General features: G+C 33.6%; 1 protein-coding gene across 2 annotated transcripts in view; it reads left to right on the top strand.

Moving 5' to 3' along the window:
- MDGA2 (MAM domain containing glycosylphosphatidylinositol anchor 2) overlaps positions 1-23,382 on the top strand; it is an 834,858-nt gene that overhangs the window by 632,700 nt on the left and 178,776 nt on the right. For both annotated transcript variants that reach the window (XM_004055127.5, XM_055362264.2), the window contains exon 8: positions 7,861-8,154. In XM_004055127.5, the coding sequence (XP_004055175.2) occupies positions 7,861-8,154 (294 nt within the window). The remainder of the gene's footprint in view (positions 1-7,860; positions 8,155-23,382) is intronic.

Below are 23,382 nucleotides of genomic sequence, written 5' to 3'. Positions count from 1 at the left end.
CACGCAGTTATAATCATACTGGAAATGGGTCAAGCATGTTAGTTTAAAAGGTATTATTCAGACTTGGAATGGAATTATTTTTAAATAGAATGAAATTCTCAAATTTGCCTTGTATCATTATATGAATATTTTCCAGTGGCCACTGACAACTGGTGTTCTTATAAATTTTGTATTTTAAGGCAATTCTTCTAAATCTTAGTGGTGTGTTCATATCATCTGCGAGGTATATGATAATTATAATATTTCAAATATTAATGTATGGAGGTTTTAAAATACAGATTACAGTCATGACATTATTCTCAAATACATTGAATGTACTTTCTTGAATGAAAGAGAAATGAGTGGAGTTACAACAAGCATACTGACAATTTCACTTAACCAGAGGCTTATCTTACTTATCCTGTTGTGAGCTATCATTACTGATGTGCCATTGACAGTTGTTGCAAACGCAAATTATTTAGTTCTTTGCTTCTATGTAAAACTACTTTGTGACTTCTCAAAACTTCAAAATCCGAGTATATCCATGTGCATGTCTCATGCTTATGAAGCCAATCTGTAAATGTGCTAGCAAAGAAGAGATGGAGGACTGCTGACACCAACACTGAAACAGCACTCAAGTGTGATAGAATATCTTTCCTTTAAAACTGTGCTCTGAAATGAAGATGTTGCTTACCTTGGAGTCTCAATCAGATCACCAAAGATGAAACTCATCAAGTCTACAGCAATTTTTTTAACCCATCTCTTGTTTTGAAGACACGCACCTGTGCGCGTGCGCATACACACACACACACACACATACACACACACACACACACACACACACAAACATAGATTTGGTTCATTTGGATTATTTGCATCTACAAATTTACTACTTACTTTAGTCCTACTTTTTTACATTTGTTTATATCTGGTCAGGATGAGAATTATTGAATTCTGTTCTCTAAGGGTAACTTTCATAAACATAGTATCTCTGAAGTGTTATTTATTTATATGTTAAATATAGACTATACATTCTACTCGAGAACATACATATCTTTTATAAAGTACTTCCCTCCAAAATTCAGGTATAATTGAATTAGTGCCATGCTTATTTTAAGATTCTTGGAAATATAAGTCTGATTGTCTTTTGGAAGAAAATTCTATTATTTATTACTGAGCTTCTTATGATTCTTATATTGAAAGAAATACAGCTTTTGTTTCAATATCTACTATTAAAGTGCACTACAGTCATATTTTTAAACCAATAATTCCATTAAAACACATTCAGATGTCTTTGTTTCAGACAGCATGATATTTTTCCACATAGTTCAAATGAACTAAACTTCTGCATTCTTTTAAGCCATTTTCTAAGTAAAGAATAAAGATAAAATTTTCTCAGCTGCCTTCCCAATGAAGAAATGAAAATATTTTATTTTTCTATATTTGCTTCATTTTACAGTCTGTGATCAGTGGAAAAGTTGACAGAAAAGCAATGTGTTCAAATCATTTGTCTATTTATTTGGAATAGACAAATGTTTGGAATGAGAAACTTTGGTGTCATATCATGTTTTTCCAGTTTCTCTGATTACAACATCTCCTGCAATAGCATTTCAGGCAAAAAAATATCAAGGGCTGTGTATAGACTATATACACATATATACTCTAACATATATACTATATGTTAGAGAATGTATCTGCATTTTTATTAGGAGTGACTTTTTCTAGCAAGTACATTGCATAAATGTGGATCTTACACGGTATAGACATTTCAAATATTTATGCTAAATTTGATACGTTTTCATTATGAGACAATTTTTTTAAATAATTTGATTTAAGACCTAAAAACCAAATGATAAAATTAAATTTCATGTCTTCAAATTGCCTCTTTCCTCTGTTTTTTAAAAAAATAATTCATAACTTATCTATTCAAATATTTAAATGAAAGAAAAAAGAGAACTGGAAGAGTCTTTTCTTGACTTCCTTAACTTTTTCACACACCCACACATCTCAAGATCTGCATCAGAAGTATATCTAACAATATATTTTGCATAAGATTATGCTACTTGTAGGAGCTACTAATTGTAGAATTACTATATTTCATTATTATTTATCACATTTATTCCAAAATATACATGATTCATATCAATTATGTTTATCTCTATTATCTATTATTTTGATAGCTTTTTATTTTCCTATGTTCCTACCATCTTCTTCTGCTCTGCCTTTCTTTCTTTCTCAATTATTTCACAACTTTCTTATCTGTGCCAAGCAGGAAAGCAAGACACTAGACTTTAGAGACAGATTAAGGCTCTGTGCCCTTAAGGAGCTGCCTGGTCAGGGATATAAACATAGAAGAAAATACAGGACAAAGTCACAAGGACAAGTTAAATGGGTAAAACATACAATGTAGTGTGTAGTCAGGAAGAATAAGTAACCAGGTCAGCCTGGAGTTACAAAGGGAATAACATTTGAACTGAGTTTCAACACATGGGGCAGACAGAGGGTGCTAGAAGACAGCAAGAGCCAGACACTCTGACCATGGAAAAGAACTGCTCGTTCAAGGGCTCAGAGGTTAACTAGTTGGTGAAACTTCAGTAAAGGAGTGTTAACAGGAGTTTGTGATTTTAGAAGAGCATTTCTCAGTCTATGTTTTCAGAACTCATTTCCAGAGTGATTCATTTGTGTTATAAAATGGGAAGTTTTCATTGAATGAGTTTTGGGAAATAGATTGAATTAACGTTTTAAAAATTTCTGGGCTTCTTGGGCCCTGTAATATGTTATTATGCACTATATATATTGTTTAAACAGTAAAAAAAAGAGGGAAATAAAGAAAATAAAATATATCAGTAATCCCACACTCTAGAGAGAACCACTCTTAGTGTTCTGGTATAGTTCTTTCTAGGATTTCTTTTCCTCTAGACTCTTCCCCATGTAAGTCTCCTCTTCCCTGAATTAGTGCCCAATTACCTTGCTATTTAATGTATATATTAGGTGTAAAATTTTGTACTGTGTTTCTCTATGTGAGAGATGGTGTGCTAGATGGTAACAATATAAAGAGAGAGCATGTATAGCCTACCCTTCAAGAAGCTCCCTGTTAACATTCATTGAAAATTTTTTTAAATAAATTTTTTTGTATATATTTGAGGATTACAACGTGATATTATGGGATACATATGGATAGTAAAATGGTTGCTATAGCGAAGCAAGTTAACATATTCATCATCTCACGTAGTTACTTGTGTGTGTGTGTGTGTGAGAGCCAAGAGCAGCTAATATCTAGTTATTTAATATATAAAAATTAGATACAACTGTTTATACTGAACAGTAACATGTTTTACACACTGAATAATAGTCGTTATAGCTATTTATACTACTTGCTAACATGCTTTTCCCACTTAATATAAATGTCTTATCAATAAATATAGGTCTATTACATCATCATTTAAAAAGACTGTGTCATATTCTATTGTTCAACCGTTTTATGATTTATTTAACAACTCCATTAAGCTGTTTTCAGGTTGTTCTTTTTTAAATTAAACCAGTGTTGTGACAAGCACTCTTATTGAGGTTTGTAGTCTTCATACTGACATGAACAAAACTGTTTATGATGGTAAAGCTTAGACAGGGCAGCAGGAAGCCTGGAAGAATGAGGCTAGTGACAGAGAGACCACTTAGGATGCTGTCACAAGAAGATAAAATGGTGACTTCTACTGAGAAAACTGCCTATGGCCATGAAAAGAAACAGGCAGATATGAGACACAGTTTTAAATAAAGAAATAACAAGATTTGATGGCTGTTTTGAAGTGGTGGACAAGAGGAAATGGTGAAACAAATAATACTGTATGGTTTTCAATTAATAGATGGAATCTGTTGAAATTAACTATTAATCAAGTCAAGAAATAAAATGGTGCTTAGGCTTGAAAGACTTTTGGAATATAAAGATAGGCTGCAATTATGAGCCATTGGAATAAAGTTATAATTTGTTATTATCAACACGTAAAACAGAGAGAAGTCTATGAGAACAAATGAGATCTCTCAATGGAAAAAATTATAAGAACAATTAAGAGAGTTGAGTAATTCTTAGAGATAGAAAATTTAGTGGGGACAGAAAGATAGAGAAACATATAACAGCTTTGAGAAATTATACAGTCTTTTTGGCCAGGAGAGTTGTAGGGAAAGGTTAACCCTGACTTCTAGATTTAAAATCTATTTTTTTTTTTTTTTTTTTGAGATGGAGTCTCACTCTGTTGCCCAGGCTGGAGTGCAGTGGTATGATCTTGGCTCACTGCAGCCTCCACCTCCTGAGTTCAAACAATTCTCCTGCCTGAGCCCCTAAGCCTCCAGAGTAGCTAGGACTCCAGGCGCCCACTGCCACGCCCGGCTAATTTTTTTTTTTTTTTTTTTTTTGTATTTTTAGTAGAGACGGGGTTCACCGTGTTGGCCAGGATGGTCTTGATCTCCTGACTTTGTGATCTGCCCTCTTCGGCCGCCCAAAGTACTGGAATTATAGGCATGAGCCACCCCATCTAGTCTAGGAAGAGACAGATATTAAATAATCTTTTAGCTAGATTTTGCTATTTTGTAAAACCTGGGCTAATTTATCTAAAAATCAATTTTTATGTTATTGAGATTAAAATTGAGGTTTATATTTCTGTAACTTTAATTCAGCAGGGAGGAAAGTTTAAATACATGAAAAAAGTAAACGAATTTTAAAAGGGATATTTGAACTATTTAGCATGATAACATTTAAAAAAATTATAGCTAGTCAAGAATCTATTGTGATTTGAATGGTCTAATGTAATAAATTGTTTACATATCCATTTTATTAAGTTAGGAAATAAACACTATCTTTTGACACCACTTCTCTTTTTAACTTTTTACTATTCATTCTTGTAATCAGAACATCAGTAACGCTGAGGCTAATAAAGTAGAAATTCTTAGTTTCAAAAATGGTAAGGCTGAGCACGGTGTCTCACGCTTGTAATCCCAGCACTTTGGGAGGCCGAGGAGGGCAGATCACCTAAGGTTGGGAGTTTGAGACCAGCCTGGTCAACATGGTGAAACCCTGACTCTACTAAAAATATGAAAAAATTAGCTGGGTGTGGTGGTGCACACCTGTAATCCCAGCTACTCAGGAGGCTGAGGCAGAACAATCACTTGAACCCGGGGGGCAGAGGTTGCACTGAGCAGAGATTGCACCACTGCACCCCAGCCTGGGCAACAGAGCCAGACTCCATCTCAAAACAACAACATCAACAAAAGGTAAAATTAATACAGACGATGTTTTGGTTGGCCAAGGTCATGTAGCTTATTTTTGGAACGGATATGGATTGTATATTTCAAGTAATAACCCTCCATTAGTCTTTAAAGTTATACATTTTTTATTTATTTTACACATTTATCTAAATTTGGATATTTATTTTGAGGTTGGTATATCTTATAAGCAGTTTTGACATATGAAAAATATTCAGATATAGATAATTGATCAATGTATTTATTTAAGAAATACAGATGTTGGCCTTATCCACTGTGATAACAATAATAAATGACTAAAGAAATAAATAAGAGGATAAAAGAAAGAAAAGATAATTTGCAAAATACTTATTGTATACTCCCTCACATTCATCTCGACTCTTTCATATTTGAAACAGTGACCAAGTGACAGGCAGGGATTTTGTCCAATTTGTCATGAGCAGGAAGAGAGGAGTCTATTGCTAACACTCAAAAGTTATTAATTCCAGATACCATTGTTTATTGAGCCTGCTTCAGTATTCATATCTTTACATTAGCTACCTGCTATAAATTAGTTTTTGTTTGTATTCTGTTCAAATTGAAGTATTTATCACCTCTTATTCTCAATGTTCTTAATTGTTTATTTTAATATTAAATATTTGGTCCTTAAGATTATCAAGGGGGTTTAAATGAAAGCATAAAATCCTTAATTGTGCCTGTCACATAGTAGGAGGATAATAAATGTTAAATGCTGAGGTTATTCTGCACCCTTTCCCATGGAGGGTGAATAAGTGTCACAGTTCCATTCCAATCCCATTGTCTGAGCATGCTGCTTAGATTTTAATTACATCATTCACTTCAAAAAGAACAAATACTTTGCTAAAATTATTTAATTGTTTCTATATACCACAACAAATTACTTACCCATTTGGGTTTATAAAATGAAGCCATTTTAAACATATATTTTGTTAATGTCAACTTCTAGGATGTATATATCTACTTCAAAACGGTGGTGGTGAATATTTCATATTGTTTAAATTCTAAGATGTTATGCATTATGTAATTAGTGTTTTAAACAATAAGTGAAGGAATTAAATGAAAAAGTGAATTGAAGATATTTGAATAGGAAGAAAATTGTCATATCACTTTGAAATTGAATTTATTTGTCTCTATAATAAGGGAAACAACATTTCAAAATTAGTTGAAAAATAATTTTAAACATAATTATGTTTGGTTTTGTACCTGGGCACTGGGGCATAATCAAACTAGAAGGAAGAGTAAAACCTTTCACTTTTCATTCATGTGCAGTACTACTTCCACAGGGAACATATAACATTTATCGGAAGGATAGAATTATTCATGTTTCTGGTTATTCATATTTATAGCATTCTGTTTAGCTTGCGCTTTTTTGATAGATGTTCTACTGCACAAATGCATTTGAATTCATATACAATTGTATAGGAAATAAGAATCTTCCAGTGGAACTAGTGATGTTTGTAAGAAAGATCGTTGTACAGTACTTCCCTCATATCACTTAATGGTTTTCACTAAATTCTAACATAAATATATTTCAGCACAATAAAGTAAGTTACAGTAAAATCAATCTAACTTCTCATAAATATTCTCTGTAAATCAGAAATTAACTTTACTTGAGAAAAATTATAATTCTTTTTTTTTTTTTTTTGAGACGGAGTCTGGCTCTGTCACCCAGGCTGGAGTGCAGTGGCGCAATCTCAACTCACTGCAAGCTCCGCCTCCCGGGTTCACGCCATTCTCCTGCCTCAGCCTCCCCAGCAGCTGGGACTACAGGCGCCCTCCACCACGCTGGGCTAATTTTTTTGTATTTTTAGTAGAGACGGGGTTTCACCGTGTTAGCCAGGATGGTCTCGATCTCCTGACCTCGTGATCCGCCCGCCTCATTCTCCCAAAGTGCTGGGTTTACAGGCGTGAGCCACTGTGCAAGACCAAAATTATAACTCTTATATTCATTGAAATATATTTTGAAGATTTAATTAAAATTAATTTTGTAGACATATTGGCAACATTGTGGCAAACTATTTACAATGACATCAAAATATTATGAAGTGAAATAATAATAAATTCAAATATCACAAAAAATTAAAAGTCCAAAAATGGAGAATAGAATGGATTGTAAAATTGCTTGATTTCACTCCCACTAGGCAAAAAACAAATCCTAAATCTTAGCAATTTGGCAAGTTTTAAACTAGTCAAAACTTTTGATTTTAGATCAGAGGTTTCTCTTTTTCCCTTTCTGACTACTTGCACTTATTGTGACTACTAAGTCTACACAGCTGAATGCTACTCTTCTATGAAATGCAAATGTTAAAGCCCCAGTTAATGGCTAATTATTACAGGTCATTGAGAAGATTATTCTTATATTGACCATTTTTCAATTGAATGCCTTATTTATTTTGCTAATGTTTGAAGTCCTCATTTTAAAATATACAGTGAAAACAATTAAGAATGATTTTCAGTGAGAGTATATTCCATTTATTCCCAAGGTTTTTGATCATCCGAATTGTCACATTTCTTCAGCCAGCAGAAATTGTTTCCTTATGATTTTCTGTATCTGAATATGCTTTACCAGTTTATACTAACCTTGAAAAATTTTCTTTTTCCCATTTCAAGTTCCACCCAATCTGACTGTTCCACAGGAAAAATCACCATTGGTCACCAGAGAAGGAGACACAATAGAACTGCAATGTCAAGTAACTGGCAAACCTAAACCAATCATCCTTTGGTCTAGAGCGGATAAAGAAGTTGCAATGCCTGATGGATCAATGCAAATGGAGAGTTATGATGGAACACTGAGGATTGTGAATGTATCTAGGGAAATGTCAGGAATGTACAGATGTCAGACCAGCCAATACAATGGATTTAACGTGAAACCAAGGGAAGCCTTGGTGCAGCTCATCGTTCAGTGTAAGTAAATTCCCTTTTATGCATTTCCATATGGGGACAAGGGAAGAAGTGTTACCATTATTCTACTATTAATATGAGGTGATTTTTGTAACTGGATTGAATGAACTATTTCTACATTTCTACATTGGATTGAATGAACTATTTCTACATTCTACATTAATGATACACAATTTAAACTATAATCTACCCTAAATGTGCTTTTTGCATGAGCTTATACACACTAATAGAAAGAGTTGTTTTAGTGTGTGTGTGTGTATGATAATTATGATGGTGTTATCTGGTTGATTCATGCCAAAGAATCAACAAACCCAATGGTAAGAAACTGTCCATGTGCAATAAGCAAAGTGGAGACTGGAAGTAATTGCTAATTCAGGTTGTAATACATGTTTGTTTTCACAGTCCATGTTTTTACTTCAGGCAATTGCATGTCCTTTTCCCAAATTATCTACCTATTTCAAGCATCTCTTTGCTTAAATTATGGAGATCTAATCATTGAAATGTTATATTTGCATACCTGAAGTTGTAACAGTGAATTACGTAATTATCTAGTAATATAGTGATAATTCAGGAAAGTCTTAGATGCTGAATTTTTGCCTGATTTAATCTTAGCAGGTAATTGTTTTACTCTGAGAATTGAATAAGATATATTTTAAACTATTTTTATATTTTTACTGAAATCACGATTATAGTTCTAATTAAAAATGTAGATATTATGGACTTTACATTTGCTTTTAGCATTAAAAATACCTAAATCCACACACTTAAGGGTCAATAAAATGTACCAGTGTTACTATTGTTTGGTTTTTACAGAATGCCCTGGTAACTGGGCTGCCCAATGGTAAAGACACTGCTGAAAAAGAAGAAAACTAAACACAGTCTACTCAACCTCTAATAGTGCTACTGCAAATTTTAATTGACATACTATTTGTTAAATATACAGTATAAAGTTTTCATTAAACAGATGAATTAGGTGAAACCATGCATTTCAATAAACGATGTCATTTTTGTCTGACTCTTTTGTAACTCAGGAAATTGAAAATAGAATTTAGTCCAAGAATGTCTATTTTTATATTAGACTTAAAGTTGTTGGCAGAATGAATGAACTATTTTATATTTGAGAGAATAATTAAAGTATGAAACAAATGTATTTATGTATGAGATATGTGAGTGTGGGGTGAGAGACAAGGTTCTGGGTGCTGCTTAACCATTCCCTGCCCCTCTTCTATAGAACCTCAGATTCCAGATATGCTATTTGTCTTATAAACATGCAAACTGATATTTGCAAACAAATGCCAAATAACCTGGCTGATTTCTAATCGATTATGAGTTTTTTCTCCAAATAAGGCAGGTTTTAGATGTCAGGTTTCATTCAGCAGTTTAATATTGCCTTTTTCTCACTGGCCTCTATACTCATGACAGTCTGTTCATGGGTATGAGGATCATGTGAAAACAGGTTTCAGAAAAAAAGAAAAGAAAGAGAGAGAAACTGCTTCCCGTTTTATAAAAAAATGAGATATCCTTAAGTGACCACAAAGGAATTTGATATAATTTGGAACACTTCAATCTTGTTGGTAAGCACAGGATTCTGAGCTGCTTCGAGTTATGCACAAAGCTTCAGTGTTCCTGCAGCTATTAGTGCAATTAGTTTTCACTCTGCTCACTCCTTTCTGCAGAAGCTCTGATACTAGTAAAACCTACAGAACCCAAATGGCTTTAGAGAACTTCAAATTAAAGTTTCAAGAAATCAGAATCTCTGTTCTCCATAGAATATACTTAACTCCAGAATTCTATTGATTAACTAAACTTCCTATTTTTTCCTTTCTCCTGCTTCTTAATTAGTCCCCTAGAAAATAAATTCAGCATAAGATTTTAAAATTCAACTCTATAATAGGAATGACAATAAGCAGTGGCACAGTTGTCTCTAGTGTGACAGGGATGAACATAATTGAGTAAAAAATACTGATAGACACAGGCAAAGTTTAGTTATTTTAATGTAGGTAAAATGATACAATTTATCTGCATCCCAAGGTGACTTCCCGGAGCAGGGGTTATAATCCAACTGCATTTCCTCTCAGACGCAAACTTCCCTGGCCTGCCCAGGAAGGCAACTGGATGCAGGCAGTCTTGCCAGCTCTAGGTGAGGATCATGTTATCATGGCTTTCAAGGACCTCCCTTCCATATATTTCCAAATCTTCTGAAGAACCTGGTTATATGTCACTATTTTCCAGGTACAAATAACTGGTAACAACTCCAGAATATTCCTGAGTACATCAAAGGTTCATTTTCCAGGCATGTAATCTCTGCCAGCAGATCTTGCCTACATGCCTATCTAAGGCTTATTCTTGCAAAACTAATAGTACAGGAATTCAGATAATGTTTTTAAATTGAAAAACAGTCTAACTTTTATAGTGATTTTTTTAAGAGACAGGGTTTCACTCTGTTGCCCGGGCTGAACTACAGTGGCATGATCATAGCTTACTGCAGCTTTGTTCAGTAAAATCGGGCTCAACAGATGCTTCCACCTCAGCTTCCCGAGTAGCTGGGACTACAGGTGTGCACCTCCATACCTGGCTAATTTTTTAATTTTGTGTAGAGACAGGGTCTTGCTATGTTGCTCAGGCTTGTCCCAAACACCTGACTTCAAGCGATCTTCCTGCCTCGGCCTCCCAAAGTGTTGAGACTACAGGTATGAGCCACCATGTTCATCCTGATTTTTTTTTTAATTTGAAAATAATTTATTTTTTGCTTAACTTGGATACCTGTGCTACATGTAAGAAATATTAATATGGACTATTAAAAACTAAGTTATATCATACATATGTGGACATACATATGTATACATCTCTCTATATATTTTGTATCATCCTTAGCAATTAAGTCCATCATTGCAGATAACAAGCTATGCTTTATATATTTTGCATTCCCAGCATAATATATTTTACATTATAGCTATTCAGTAAATTTGTTGTGTAAACACACAAAAAAATGCATGCCTGGTTTGTTAGTCTATTGTTGCACTGCTGTAAAGAAATACCTGAGACTGGGTAATTTATAAAGAAAAGAGGTTTAATTGGCTTACAGTTTTGCAGGCTGTATAGGAAGCATGATGCTGATATCTGCTTCTGGGGAGGCTTCTGGAAGCTTACAATCATGGCAGAAGGTGAAGTGGGAGCTTGCACATCACATGGCCAGAGCAGGGGCAAGAGGGCAACCTGGGAGGTGCTACACATTTTTAAATGAATACATCTCATGAGAACTCACACTATCCTATCGCAATGACAGTGCCAAGGGGGAATGGTGCTTAACCCATTCATGAGAAATCCCACACCAAGATCCAATCACCTACCACCAGGCCTCACTTCCAACACTGAGGATTACATTTCAATATGACATTTGGGCAGGGACACAGATCCAAACCATATCAGCTGTTTTTTTATTACTTAAGTATCAGGGATAGCTGAGGATTTGCTGCATACAGATTTCTTCCATAAGATGTTTATTACATTGACAAATTCTGGAACTGCCTATTTTACACACAAGCACACACATATTTATGTATAATTTTATCTTTTAAGACATTAAAGAATGTAAAAGAGGTGGCATTAATAAATAAGATAGAAAAAATCCAGTATTTTCAAGACATTTTTACTTGCTTAGTTTTACTTGCGTCCAATTAAACAATAACCACTCAAAAAAACTGAAGGAGCACAGAATGAATTGTATGTAGGACATCAATGAGTGTAGGGCGTCCATCCCTAAAAGGAAATAGTCTATATATATATATATTTCTAAATAATGTAAATAATGGAACTATCCACTTATAGTTCTAAATATCCAAATGAGGTTTATTCTTAGCTAATGTTATGTTTAAAAGGAAGCAATATAATTTATAAAATTATAATGTTTGTACAAACTTTTTGAATTACTTACTCTCACTAATTAATGCCTCTTGTTAAAATTTGTACATAATGAGGGACAGAAGCCTAGAGATATTTTAGACCATTCTATATCCTGTTAAGAGTAACATAGTCACTACAATGAAATAGTTTGATTAATTCTTGTTCACACTGCTAATTCTTAGAAAACAAAAGGCTTTTTCTTTATGACTTTTAACTTCTACAATTGCCAATTACCACACAGATTATGGACCAGAGTATGAAGTTGAAAATATAAGTGTTTTGAAACAAAAGTATTTTAAAATTAAACTTAAAAGGTTTTTCTGGGTAAAACTGCAAAGTACAATGTAATGTTTTAATAACATTAAAAAATTTTGTCCATTGTTTAATTTATTCCCATTTTTTGGAATGATAATACAATTTTTTTGAATATTTGGCTCATTTTTATTTGAAGCAGCATTAGAATAGCATAATTGAAAATAAAGATATTACATATATTAATTTATTCATAGTATTTAAAAATCATAGTATGTATAGAGCTTACTGAACAAAACTGAAACAACTTCCTTTTTTCTCTTTTTTTTTTTTTGAGATGGAGTTTCGTTCTTGTTGCCCAGGCTGGGGTGCAGTGGCGTGATCCCGGCTCACCACAACTTCCGCCTCCCTGGTTCAAGCAATTCTCTTACTTCAGCCTCCCAAGTAGCTGGGATTACAGGGATGTGCCACCATGCCCAGCTAATTTTGTATTTTTAGTAGAGGTGGGGTTTCTCCATTTTGGTCAGGCTAGTCTCGAACTCTTGACCTCAGGTGATCCACCCACCTCAGCCTCCCAAAGTGCTGGGATTTGACAGGTGTGAGTCACTGCGCCCGGCCAACTAAAACAACTTTCTAAACAAAGTACCTGATTGTTTGAATATTAATTAAATAAAAGTTCCATTGGATTTCCAAATATATATGTTAAATAAGAAACCAGGATATGTGGGCGGGTGGGTGGCTCACACCTGTAATCCCAGCGCTCTGGGAGGCTGAGGTGGGTGGATCATGAGGTCAAGAGATTGAGACCATCCTGGCCAACATGGTGAAACCCAAACTCTATTAAAAATACAAAAATTAGCTGGCTGTGGTGGTGTGCACCTGTAGTCCCAGCTACTCGGGAGGCTGAGTCAGGAGAATTGCTTGAACCCAGGAGGTAGAGGTTGCAGTGACCCGAGATTTTGCCACTGCACTCAAGCATGAGTGACAGAGCAAGACTCATCTCAAAAAAAAAGAAAAACAAAAACAAAACAGGATACAGGATATGCTTATTGTCTTCCTAAAAGAAAGTATTGTTTTTTATATCTGTATTATATAAGTATACTTACACTTATAAAATTATATGCTACAATTTTAATTTGATAAAGTATAACATTTTATTTGTAATATAAGCTGTCCTTTAGTTTTATCTCAAAGCTCTATTAAAGTCTTTTAGTAATGTGAGTATATTTCAAAGTATACTTCCTTGAAAATTAACTGGAGAATATATTGCATTGAATGTCACTTTTGCTGTTAAATCTCCACCATGTAGATGCACATTTGTTGTACCTTCAACTAATGACATGATATTTCTGTTAAGCGGTATAAAATATATACTAAAAACCAAAGACAGATGTTAGTGTTAGATTGTGTTAAGTAACTGCCTTTTACCTAATTCCAAATCTAATTAATATACCCCTTATAATTTGTATTTTCCAAACAAAGAAAAATTATGAAAGAAAATAATCAGGGCTATTGATAAACCCATGTTCCTCACCTGTTTCAGTTTCCCAAGCAAGACCAAATTAGGTGAAGGAGAGCCAGAGATCAGGGTTTTATTTTTGAGGCTTTTTCTCAAGAAATCTAATGAAGAGAGTATGCTAGTTACTTTTAATCTAAATGAATATTCAACAAAAGCAAAATCTCATGAACCTGACAAAGCAAAATAAAATTAAAGATAGATTGGAAAGTGCTGTAACACATATGTTCACTATTGTTAGACAAGTTACTGGGTAGTATTCTGTAGCGTTGAGATAGATAGAATTAGTGTACTGAGGTAATATAACAATTTTGTGATTTTCTAAAAGCAAAATTGTTCTGGAAATATCAGTGTGACCAGGGATTTATCTAAAACTGATATCAAAGACAAGGTAATTATTGATAAAAGAGGAAATACAAGAGGATCTAGGCCAGGCAAAAAGGCTATCCAAAAATTTTATAAATGAATGAATGAATTTTTAATTTATTAGGAGGGTAATAATGACTTTCAGCTCAGTAGCCTGAACAAGCTTTACTTGTCCAGCTGTGTTTCTTATTTTCTGTAATAATTCAGTCCATCTCTTCTCAGTCCCATGAGCATGGTAATTCAATGTTGCCTCTCTGGCTAGGCTTTTATGCTCCTCTTCTGTTTATAACAATTCTTCCAATCTTTTTGCCATTTAAGTCCTAGCTAAGTCGCAACCCTCTATATTGCCTCTTGGTGATGACAAAAGATCTTTATTGATAGCTCCATGGACACTAGCATTAGTATGTAGAAGACAATTTAGAGCTTCAAAGTAAAACTTCATTTTGAAGACACACATTAGATGACATATTTCTTTCAAAATCACTAGGTTTTATTTCAGTATTGCCTTTCTCAGTATTACTATGTAATACTGGACAGTATTACTATGTAATACTGGACAGTATTACTATGTAATACTGGACAGTATTACTATCCTGTAATATTGGCTATATAGATAGTTTGGGAAATAATTCTAATGGTTGTATATATTTACACTGAACTGTTATTATCTAATTGGATTTATTTCTTATGCCAAAATGACTTGATTCTAACAGCCTTTGGTTTCCTCCCATAATATAAATTTGTACTCAAAATTTGAGGACTTACCTTTGAGATTATTCCAAAGACTCTATTAGAAACATTAATGGTAAGTTCAAAGTTATTTTCCAGATGTTTTTGGTGATGACTGCATTAAGACTATATATCCATTGCCACTATAAGGATAATGACTTCGAAGAGAGCTTTGACTTGGAGGATTTTCTTTGACTCATAGAATCTTAGTTTTACCACTTATTTACATTAATATTTCTATTTTACATATTCCATCATCTACCTCTTCTCTGTAGTTAAGATCTTATCTTAAAAAAGAAGAAACAATGTATATAGAAACAATGTATTATAAGATAATGTCCAATTTAAACTCTGTACAAAATAAGATCTAGGATTATTATTTCCAGTCAACATATATCTTACTTTATCTTTCCATGGATTTACATTACTCTTGAATATTTGAAAACTGAGCTTCCCACAAATAAATGTTATTTTCCAGAATGTTTCTAGGATGAATATACTTTAGTTGAACTGCTCCTGACATTCTGGGCATTTTCCTTGCTCTCTATATTTTCATTCTTCCAGAGAACACAGCATGATATATAACTAAGGGGCAAATAACCATCTAAGGAAATTGTCCAAGAAAATAGAAAGAAATTCTCCGTCTCTTAAGGACTGAGTGCATTGTGTATATATATATATAATATATAATATCTTCAGATAGAGCGATTGACTATACATTATCTGAAAAGAAGATCAGTTTATCAAGTATGTGGCTCATGTAAGGAAAATAAGTGCATAGTTTATTTTTCTGGTTTCTTCTCTGCTGCTACCTTAAAGTAAGTACAACCATAATTTAATGTTTAGAGAAAGTGTATGTATTAAAAATTTTATTTTTCAGCATCTATGCAAAGAAGTGGGAGAGTGACCAGCTAGTTTTAACAGAATGATTAAAGGTACAAATTAAGCCAGGCAAGACTCATTTTTATTGATATTGTCAGCTAGGTACTTCTGTCCACCCCAACTGTGCAAAAATGAATTCAACTGGATAATATCATTCTATCATTTCCATAATACCATAAGGCCGTAAGGATATTTTCTCCCCTTGAAACCCTTCACATATGTGATTAAGTTAACTTTATTTTATAGGTTTTTTTTTTTCCATTTTTTGAGACAGGGTCTCTGTGTTGCCCAGGCTGGACTGCAGTAGCACAGTCATAGCTTATATAGCCTCAACTCCTTGGCCCAGGCGATCCTCAACCTCCCAAGTAGCTGGGATTACAGGTGTGAGCCACCATGCTGGGCTAATTTTTACATTTTTTTTAAGAGACAGTCTTGCTATGTTGCCCAGCCTGGATTCAAACTCCTGGCCTCAAGCGTCCCTCCCATCTCAGCTTTCCCAAGTGCTGGGATTGAAGGTGTGAACCACTACGCCCCACTGAGTTAAATTTTCAATAAAAAGTTTACATACCTCTGTTCCTGGGGGCTTTTTTCTTTCCTCCCTTTTTTGCTTTATGCAAATATAGTTTCTTCTAAGAAAAATGAACATAAACACATATATAAATATATAAGTATGACTATAAAAGTTCTGTGCCTTCATAATCTTTCTTAGTTAAAAAGGAATTTATCTTTCTTCCAAAACCTAAATTCTTTCTTCCCAAATACAGAATTTGGGCATTTCACACATACTATGATCATCTCCCTTGTAACACAAAGGTAATAATAATAAATGATTATAATAAATCACACATAAAGGTGAACAATAATATATCATATGAACATTCCTGTGATATTATCAATTTATTTTAAATATACCAACAATAATATGCTTAGTGCTAAGGGAAATATAAAGTGCTATCAAATTAACTTACAGAGTTTAAGTTAATTTTTTCTAATCAAAGACCCATGCCTTTTGGTCTTTGATTAGAAAAAAATAAATTCAAAGAACTTCAGAAGTTAAGCAACAATGTAAGAAATTGATTGTCAAAGAGTACTTTAATTAATGCATGATAAAGCCAATCTGAAAGTGAGAAATCAAAGGCAGTATTTGAGAGAAAGACATAACTTCCTCTCCCTCCAGCAAAGATAAACATTTACTAGAGTGTTTAATCCACCTGCAGGCAGTATTCATATAGAATTTTAGCTTATATGTTGTTAGCAATTGTATCTTTATTATCAATTGTTTGATGTAATATCATATTTTAATATTTAGTACTAGCCACACATTTTTTGGTTTTGCATATATCATATTACATTGGGTTATATTATGTGACACTAATAACTTTACTTTGTAGTAAATTCCTGTATTGAATAATCTACCAAGGGTCTTAGATTCCACTGCTTTTAAACTTGCGGGACTACTAGAGGCATATTTGGTATCAAATTCATACACAAGGGTATAAGACAGAAACAATAGCTTGCCAACATGCCCTTCCACTCCTATTCCCTGCAGATCTTTGAAAATGTCTAAAAACATGTTTTAATTGAATCAGTGGAGGAAAATGAATGCTCCTGGCATCTAGAGAGTAGAGACCATGGCTACTGCTAATTGTCCCAAACACATATGGCAGTCTTCCAACACAGAGTTTTCTTGCCCAAAATATAATTTTTTTTTTTTTGTGGTGGAGAAGGAGGCTCTAGCTTGTTTATTGTATGGTGTTTAGAGGCTACTTAGGCTTGTAATCTTTAGATTCCAGTAATATGTCCTTCTCCCCTATGTCATGACAATAAAAACTGTCTCCAGACATTGCCAAATGTCCCTGACTGGCAAAATCACCCCAGGTTAAGAACCGCTGCCTAGATGATGACTCATAGACAAGGAGACAAGGTCTGCATAATTTGGGGATGGGAACTCTGGCAGAATCCTCAGCCCCACAGGAGCCAAAATCTCTCTTGTAACAAATCTATAGGCAGAATTTCCAGGGTCCTTGAAGAGACATGCCAGTTACAAGAGCCACTGCACTAAGCTCAAAGCCATGGCTTCCTATTAAGTATTAACATTTCTCTCAAATCCAGAAGCAATTTAATGTAGAAATGTCACCTAAGATTATAGTTGACATTCTTCCCTTGTCAGGTTATCAGGGGATCAGAGCTAGAATTTTAAAAGAAGGTCAAATTCTTGTACAGTAGGGAAAAGATTTATTCCTTTAATTGCACCTACTCTTTTCATCTGCCATACTAAACTCTTAGCAATTCTTTTACTCTTATATTTTTCTGCATTTGATAATAATAATTATAGTTTCATATATTAAGAAAGCATGTTTCCAATATATTTTTGTTTTTTAACTTGCCTTTTGATTCCTCTTTTGTGAACTGCTGTGCCTGTATTCTTCCTTCATAGGCCTTTTGGCTTTGTGTCTGGGTTTGGCAGGGAGTAGCTGTATTTCATGCTGTTCCATGAAATCATTTCAATCTACCTTGTGAGTTCCTTTCTTCTGGCAAATGAATATTTCCTTGAAGCCTTAAATATTATAATAAGCAAAAATAAAGGTTCTTCAAAAGGACACCTCAGGACTTAAACTGACCATGCATTATAACATTAAAATAAAATCTCCTTGATTATATACCATTAAGACTTATTTTAAATGTGGAAATTACTCTTTCTTCTTAATTCAAACTGTTTTCTTAAAGAAGTCAAATACTTTTCTTGAAATTTAATATGTGTATTGTTTTCTTTGATATTGTTTCTCATTCAATGAAATACGAGTTTTAAAATGTTTTTCTAGAAAAAGATTATTATTTAACTTGAGTAGCATTTCTTTTTAAGAAGATAATTACACTAAATTAATCAAGGGAGGAAACTATTAAAAGCTAAGCAGGAAACTGAAATGTATTTAAGAAACATAGGAAGTATTCATTCTTATAAGTTATTTGCCTTGAAATATATGGATGGAATGACAGAAGCGATCAGATGTTTCTTGAGTATTCTGTTTCTTTGTGCCCATCAGTTTCAACAGTTTATCCAGTGTTTGAAGCCATATGTTCATAAACACAACATAATTGCCTTGTTTACAACATAAAATGATGAATATAGTGCTTTATAGCTCAGTTAAAAGATGTAAGTAATTTCAGTACACAAAGTTTTCACTTTAAGTGCTCACTTGAAGCTCTAAGTTACAATCAATCATTCAATCACAGATATACATAGATATAGAGGCAGATGATGCAGATATTTAGAGAGCTATGTATGAATGCAGTGATGTATCCCTATCTACTCATCTATCCATCCACCTGTCTATCTGTCTATGTCTGTGTTATCTTCATGCAGAGGACATATTTACTGAGTGAACACTCATTCCTGCTAATGCATTTTTCTTCTTTGTCTTTTATGATATTGTAAATGCTAGTTCTGTTTTTACTTTTCAATCTTGTTTTGGCTGCTATTTATTCTTCCTATCTGTGTATCAGATTTTGATCCTATTGTTTCCTTACTCTATACTCTCTTGCTTGGCAATATAATGACTCAAACTGTCATTGCTAAGCAGATCTTCCCCAAATTTGTATCTGAAATATTCAGCTACTGCAAAATGTCAGCTTAGTTTCTGTATGAATTCTAAAATCTAATGTGACTAAAATTAAAAGTATAGTAATTCCTTTTAATTATTTTTTTCTCCTCTTGAATTCCCTGTTTCACCAAAAAGATTCCTCTCCTCTCTATTGTCAAGAGCAAAGTCATTCTGTCTTTCCTTTTTCTAGCATACATTTCAAATTAGGATATTGTATTCTGAATTAAAGACCTGGTTTGAATTCCAGCTTTGCTATGCATTCATAATTTCTCTAAATATTCACTTTCTTATTTGCCATGATGAAAAGAAATCTTGTTATGATGGATTTTTCTGAGGATTAAATTAGATGATGCCTAAAAAGCATTTAGCCCAGTGTTTGACAATGTTAGTAGTACTCCTTAAGGTTACCTCTTATTTCCAAAATCCTCTGAATTCTTCCCTGCTTTTCCATTCCAGCGCTTTTTCAAAGCTCAGACACTTTTACCTCCTGCAAGAAATTCCTACTATTTTTACAACCTTGGATCTCTTTCCCTTGGCAACATTGCTGCATTGCTGTCGGATGAACTGTTTTCTTTCTTTCTTTCTTTTTCTTTTTTTCTTTTTTTTTACGACAGGGAATTCTTTCGGTTGCAATTGACGGAAAATTCTTGTCTAACTGTTATAGGCAGGAAAGTGTAGTGGGTTCCAGGAATGTAAACATTACCATCTTCTCAACTATCAACTCAGTTCTTTCTGTATTTGCTTCACTTAGTGGTTCTCATTTCCAGTCCACCTGAAAAAGCTTGCCCCTTTGTCTCTCACCCAGAGATTAACTACAGAGACGCGATTGGTTTGGCTTAGGTAACCACACTCCACAGCAGAGGCATAAATGCGAGCATTGTTCTATTTGGAAATTCTTTATGGCTACTCATCACCTGTGATTCAAAGTTTGGTAATCTAAACTGGCAAATAGCATTCCCTACCCTTTGTGAGATCATATTTCATGTTCCAGTCAAGGTGAACAGTTTATTCTCTTATGCACATTTGAACTTAATGCTTTTTGTCATTTCATTCCCTATGTCATGAATATCCTTAAAATAATCTTTATGAGCCCACTCTTTACAATCTTCAAGACATTACTCCAATATCATTTCCCCCCTGCTATTCCCTGAAGTCTCCAGTCATGTGTAATTTTTTAAAATTCTAAATCTGTACCTTTTTAAAAATTTTCTGAACTTAGCAATCTCAGTCTTCAACTCCTAATATACGGAGACATTTTTCCTGTTTCTTTTTTTTCTCTGTCTCTCTCATAAGAGATTATAAACTCTTTCCTTCATGACATAATTGCATACTGTAAAAATGCCTAGATCAGTAAGTGCATACATTGGTGAATTATTTGAAATATGGTTATGTTTTTCATTTATTTCATTTTCAATGTTTATTTATTTGGGCTGGGTGTGGTGGCTCATACCTGTAATCCCAGCACTTTGGGAGGCCAAGGTGGGCAGATTGCTTGAGTCCAGGAGTTCGAGACAAGCCTGGGAAACACCCCATCTCTGCCAAAAACTACAAAAATTAGCCAGGCATGGTGATGCACACCTACAGTTCCAGCTACTTGGGAGGCTGAGGTGGAAGACTTACCTGAGCCTGTGGAGGTCAGGGCTGCAGTGAGCCATTATTGTGTCACTGCACTCCAGTCTGGGAGATAGAGTGAAACCCTGTCTCGAAAAAAATATATTTTAGATTCAATTGTTTTATTTTCAAATAATTCAGATTATATTTTTCAGCTACAGTGTTGTCAGTGAAGATATAACTCTACACATACAGTTTTTTTGATACTGCAATTCAACCTAGGTGACATAGTAAAATAATAATAAATAATAAAATGCAAAACAGGTTTAACCATAACTATAAATATGGTTACAGTCTGGAATAGGGGCATAATAAGGAACTATAAATATGGAGGATCGATTCTAAGTCTGGCTCTGGATTCAAATTCTAGCAGTGCCAATTTTAATTGTGTGACTTGTGTCTGTTTCTACCATCAAATTTTCTATGCAAATAAAGGGCTTAGTATGATGGTCTCTAAGTAATCTTCGAGTATGGAAGTTATTACCAACAAAATTTTCCGATTTATATAATAATGCATATGTAACAGAAACCATACTCTATTAATTGTTTCAGAAATCTCCTGGAAACTGCATGCTTGAATTAAAGGATGCATGGATGACAAAATTGCATTGCAACAAGTTATCCGTGTTAAAATAATTCGGATATGTGTTATAATGAAAGACAAGAATAAAAAAATAAGAGATTGAAGGCTAGAGGCATACATAATTATATATACTTGGCTTTGTTGCATCTAGAGAAAATGCAGTGCATTTGCAATCTTATTAAAAGCAATTCTTGCTATACATAATGACAAAATTTCAGTGCCCGATGAATTAAAATTTTGAAAGTTTATAAAGGATGATGTCTTGTGAATTTTACCTTAATCTTTCCCTTTGGTTGTTTTGTGGTTAGCTTCTGTTTAGAATGAGGATGGTTGCTAGGTACACTACTGGATCCATATATCATGCATCTAAACATATGTTATTTTACAATTCCTTAGTTTTAAAGACTGTGGATCTGCTAACTTATGAAGGATACTACTATATTATTTCCTCTTGATGTAGCAAACTTTTACACAAATATGAAGAAAAAAATCACAATACTTGATAAATTGACTTAAATTATTTTATTTTTGTCTACATGTCTGGTTCTTTGTAGATATTCTTTGCAGCTTATCTGTAAAGAAGATAAATTTTACAAAGCAATGGAAAAATATAGTAGCCTGGAAATTCATATTTCTCTCTCAAAAGCCATTTTTTGTCAAATGCCTAATTTAAAAATTATTTTCTTTTTCTTTTATTGTCTTTTTTAAAAAGCTTCTAATTTTTTTTTTTTTTTTTTTCCTGAAAGTACACTGTCATAAAGGTTGGCTTCCAGTGTTTTACACGTATTAGTTCATTCGGGTAAGAAAAACTAATTTGTTCAGCCCACACAAATACATTTGTCTGGAGTTGAAAAACACTTGAATTGAAATGACCATTTTGATCTTTGGCAACATACAAAGTAACTTTCAATAAGTCACGTGACAGTGCCACAGTAGGTGTGTTAGGTTTCCTTCAATAGTCTTGGGAAAATATGATTATTTTCTTAGGCTGCTTTTGAATATTCTTAGCTTCAGACAGTTTTTCTCTCTCTTTCCTCTCTTCCTCTCTCTTTCCATACACACACATACATTCATACATACTTTTAGGGGATTGTAATTTGAGCCTATTGCTCCTTGAGTGAAGATGGAACATATCTGTCACTTGTTTTAAACAATCAGATTGGTTTTCTCTAGAATTCTACATAAGACATTCCTGATCTTTTTTCATTTTTGTACTTAAGATGGGTACCATCCTATGAAATATGTTTGGTCCCAAATTGTAGCTTGACCATAATTCTAGAGTTTTGACATTGATGACTAAATAAATGTATTCTAGTATTTACTAAGAATCCCATCTGATCTTGATCTTACAATTCGCAAATGTAGATTCCAGTAATTTCATATTTTTATATTTTAATTAGCTCATCCATAGAATTCCTTAACACTGACCCATTTTCATTGTTAGATAAAGCGGTTCCCATAGGTGGAAAAAGATTGAAGATCCGCATTTACATTCTCTTTGTTGACACTTGATCCCAAAATGTCTGTGCCTTGAATTCGCAGCTTTAGTTTTGAGTGGGGACCTGTAAAGTTGTGCACAATATGTCTGTAAAATGTATGTATGACCCTACTGAAAGTGAAGTTTCTGCATTCATCCAATTACGCTGAACCTAATAGAAATATAAATGCATACTATTTTCCTTTTAGCAATAGTAATGCTACACAAATCCGTTTAAATATGATGCTGAGGTTTTAAAGTGTTTTATCTCCTTTACCAGGTAGATAATTTTTTTTTTTTTTTTTTTTTT

Source organism: Gorilla gorilla, chromosome 15, assembly GCF_029281585.2.
Source record: "Gorilla gorilla gorilla isolate KB3781 chromosome 15, NHGRI_mGorGor1-v2.1_pri, whole genome shotgun sequence".
In the NCBI taxonomy this organism is placed as follows: domain Eukaryota; kingdom Metazoa; phylum Chordata; class Mammalia; order Primates; family Hominidae; genus Gorilla; species Gorilla gorilla.
Note: the sequence above shows the minus strand (reverse complement) of the source record. Positions and strands in the feature narration are given on the sequence as shown.